Raw genomic sequence first — 3,663 nt, 5'->3', positions numbered from 1 at the left:
CACCCCTTGGCGCTCATATGACCTTATGCAGTTGCGAGCGCCGTAAAACCCTCTTCTATGTATAAAAATATCTTACTAAAGCTAAACCACTCTGTACTTGCTCTCCCCGCAGCCATTGTGAGTATCTTGGACATTGACCTAGCGGCCCTGATGCCGGCGGCCAAACCGCGCGCGCCGCCCGGCCCCGTGTTCCAGCGCTATAAGGCGTCGGCCGTGTTCGGAGAGCTGGGGCTGTCCCAGGCCTACGCCGGCGACGGCCTGTACGTGCAGGTCAAGGACGCCTGTCAGAGACAGCTGGACAAGATGGCCGACGACGAGAGCCGGGCGTCTGAAGGTGAGGGCCGCGGCGTGGAGTGGGAGATTTGTGGATGGGGGATCTGACGTGGTGTGCTCCTTCTCTCCTCTAAAGCTTCTGTTGTCTTTATCTCCCCTCTTTCTTTTTTATGTTTGTTACTCTTTCCAGTAACACATCTAATCTTCAGCAAGTGGGTGGTTGGCGGGTGCTCCTTCTTTTCTATCAAACGTCTGTTGTCCTTATCTCCTCTCCTTCTATTTTATGTTACTCTCTTGTAACACCTCTAGTCTGCGGCACTTATGTGACCTTATTGTGTTGCAAGTGCTGTAAAACTCTTACAAAATGCAAAACTAAAATTAACCATTCTTTCTTTGCTTTGTTACAGAACTGGCAGCGAGTGTGGAGAAGAAGGAAGAGTCTTCGACAGCGCCAGAAAGCGTTTCCGGCGAGGTGAAAAAGGAAAACCTGGAGAAAACATTGAACCCTGTTGTGAAATCCGAACCCGATACGGACGCCGCAATGGACGTTCAGACTTCTGAACCACCACAGTCGTCCACGTCTGAGGAAAAAACCGACCAACAGATATCGACGACCTCCTCGGAAAAGCCGAATGTTAAAACTGGCAAATCGGCAGTCCTGACGGCTGTGGCGAAGCCAGAATTCAGACTTTACGGTGGCACGTCGGCTTATCACAGACTGTACAAATCCAGGGCCCAGCACAAGTCTGCTCTGCTGGACAACGTTGGCCTGTTCCGACGCGCTCTCACCGCTCGCAAAGACCTGGATGTTCGCAGACAGTTGTGTCGGATTGACCCGGTGAGTGGGGTAGGAATATCATAAATGTCCTACACAGCTGCCCAATGTCCTACAGGGCCGCCCAATGTCCTACACGGCTGCCCATTGCCGAGAAGAAAAGTGGTTGTCTTCTATAAGTGGACGTCTTAGAGAGTATCATGATAATATTTTTACAAATGCAAGGGGGAAGGGGGGGGGCGGGGGGTGAGAAGGGGTCATTTGTACAGGTGATTGTTTTGCGTAGATGGCTGTTAGAGCATTTTGGACGGTATTGATGTGCTTCTCTGTACCCAAACAAACGAACAAACATGCTCAGTTGATCTTTTACTGGTGTTCAGGCGGTGTTCAAGTGAATTGATGTGCTTCTTTTTAGCCTAACAAACTAACGAACAAACACGCTCAGTTGGTCTGTTACGGGTGTTCGGACAGATGGTTGTTAGAACAGATTCAACTGTATTGATGTGGTTCTCTTTATTTAAACAATTGAACCCGTAGCAGATGGTTTGCCAGTGCTCTGATGGTGTGGTTTGTTCCTTCTTTCCTGTCCAATATTTATCGTCCTTATCTCCTCTCCTTTTTTTATTTGCGTATGTTACTCTCTAGTAACGCCTCTTATCTTCGGCACTTATATTACCTAATTGTGTTGCAAGTACAGATAAACTCTTGCTAAAACGGAACTAAACAAACACGCTCGACTGACACTTCACGTGGCATTTTCATCCTCAGAAGTACGACCAAGGCGCCGTCTATCCGTCTGGATCGGGGGACCCAGATCTTCTCCGACAGTGTGTGCTACTTTTCCGCCAACATCGGCCGCAGGGCTTATCCCTCCCGCAGAGCAATGGCGTTCGACAAGGATACTCGGTGACCTCAGACAAGGACACCAGCGGTGTGAAGCAAGAGGCAGCCAGTATAGAGAGCTCTTAGGTGTTCATTTTGTGAAGGTTAATTAGCCCCTTGGTGATGTATGGTTTTTCCTACTTTTACTGTACCCAATTATTGCTATGCAGGACGTTCAAAGTTATTGTAGTGCTATTATAGAAAACTGTACGGTGTACATAGTAAGGTCCACGCGATTGCCGTAATCGGCGGATTTTAGGATGCACATTGTACGGGAGGACGTCATCTTGGCACACAATGTTGGACGTACGATGTACGGGAGCTGTTAACCCCTTTATTGCTGGGGGGTGTGCTGGGTTCCTACCGTCAGCTCTGATTTTCAGTCAGTTTTAAGTTTGTTAGCCAGGACAGCGGTCTCATGTCTCAGTGGTAGTGGATTCTCCCGTCTATATTTAGCCTGCTCATGACCTCTTGGGACCCGCAGGGCTTTGATAGTGTCACTTTCCTCACTCTCCTCATTTCATATAGTCTCAATCTTGCCTGTAATTTCATACAACTTGCTAGTCGAAAAGTGAAATCTGCTGCCTTTTTTAAAGTTGTTTTGATGTTTGCGTTTTGCGAGAACACACTTTTGTCTACAACACGAGACTTATGTTTATAGATGGCTTGCAAGACTAGCAACTGATACAAGCAAATTTGGTACCGGTCTGTGCATCATTTTCTACTCCTGAATACACTGTGCTTGTGGCTAAATCTCTGTACTGAAGAATTAGAGCCAGATAGATGATACGATGTACCGGTAATGTTTTATGAGCAACCAAGAACGGCAAATTTTGCCAACTTTCATTATGTCCAGTGTACGGCACAAATGAATTTTGGAATTACACATTTTTTCGGTGTATTAGGTATGTCTTAAGGCAGCGAAGGGGTCAGTAAATGAATAGCGTTTGTATAACGCTTATCTCTGCTTGACAGCAAGCTCTGTGCACTTTACAATCTACGGTTGAGTCTGCTTGAAATTCAGAACCGGCTGTAAACCGAGAGAAAGTAAAAATCGCTGTTTTTTTCTTCTGTTGAGCAAGGTCTCTAAACTGAAAACCGAGCGTAACCGAAGAAAACAGATTTTGGTTATTGAGTTGATTGGGGGCTTAAAACCTTTACAGCTACACGGCAGAATGTTCAGACTGGACTGGCGTCTGTGGTGCAGTGATTAGGCACTTTGCTGTCTCACTCTGGAGACCCTGAGTTCTATTCCCAAGTGGGAAGAAAATCTTAATCGAGTGTCTCGGTCTATCTGCTGGAATGTTGTATCCCTCTCAGCTTGGGTTGGCTCTGACAGGCAGGGTAGGAAGCTCGCCTCCTATAGGATCTAAGTTGTATTGGTGAGGGTCTAAAAACATCTGTATTTAATTATTTTTTTTAAAGAAAAAAAAAGATGTTAAGACTGGATATCCATTTTCTTGTGGACACTTTCAAAAAGAGGAAAGTTTTATTATCCCCCAAAATCTGACTGGGGATGTTACTGGACTTGGTTGAAGATAATGCGATGAAACCCCCCAAAATTTCTCATTTTACTTTTGACTCTTTAAAAAAAACATTTTTCTCCCAATTTCCCAGCTCTATCGTCGCCCTTGTGATGCGACTGCCTAACCCCAGTAGAGTAAATCTTATGGGAGAAGTAAGAAAATCTTATAGCCTGGCGGAGATCTAGAGAGTAAGCGCCAAACAACCCC

General features: G+C 46.1%; 1 protein-coding gene across 1 annotated transcript in view; it reads left to right on the top strand.

The window, feature by feature from the left end:
• The window catches only part of LOC101847869 (zinc finger CCCH domain-containing protein 13), a gene marked incomplete in the record, with an annotated part of 35,587 nt that extends 31,975 nt beyond the window's left edge, over positions 1 to 3,612 (top strand). The window contains 3 exon segments of the mRNA XM_013081640.2: positions 113 to 334; positions 681 to 1,111; positions 1,817 to 3,612. Coding sequence (XP_012937094.1) covers positions 113 to 334; positions 681 to 1,111; positions 1,817 to 2,017 — 854 coding nt within the window.
• Between the last annotated feature and the right edge of the window lie 51 nt (positions 3,613 to 3,663).

This window comes from Aplysia californica, unplaced genomic scaffold (genome assembly GCF_000002075.1).
Source record: "Aplysia californica isolate F4 #8 unplaced genomic scaffold, AplCal3.0 scaffold00139, whole genome shotgun sequence".
NCBI lineage: Eukaryota > Metazoa > Mollusca > Gastropoda > Aplysiida > Aplysiidae > Aplysia > Aplysia californica.
The sequence above is the reverse complement of the archived record's forward strand: the minus strand, read 5'-3'. Positions and strand labels throughout refer to the sequence as shown.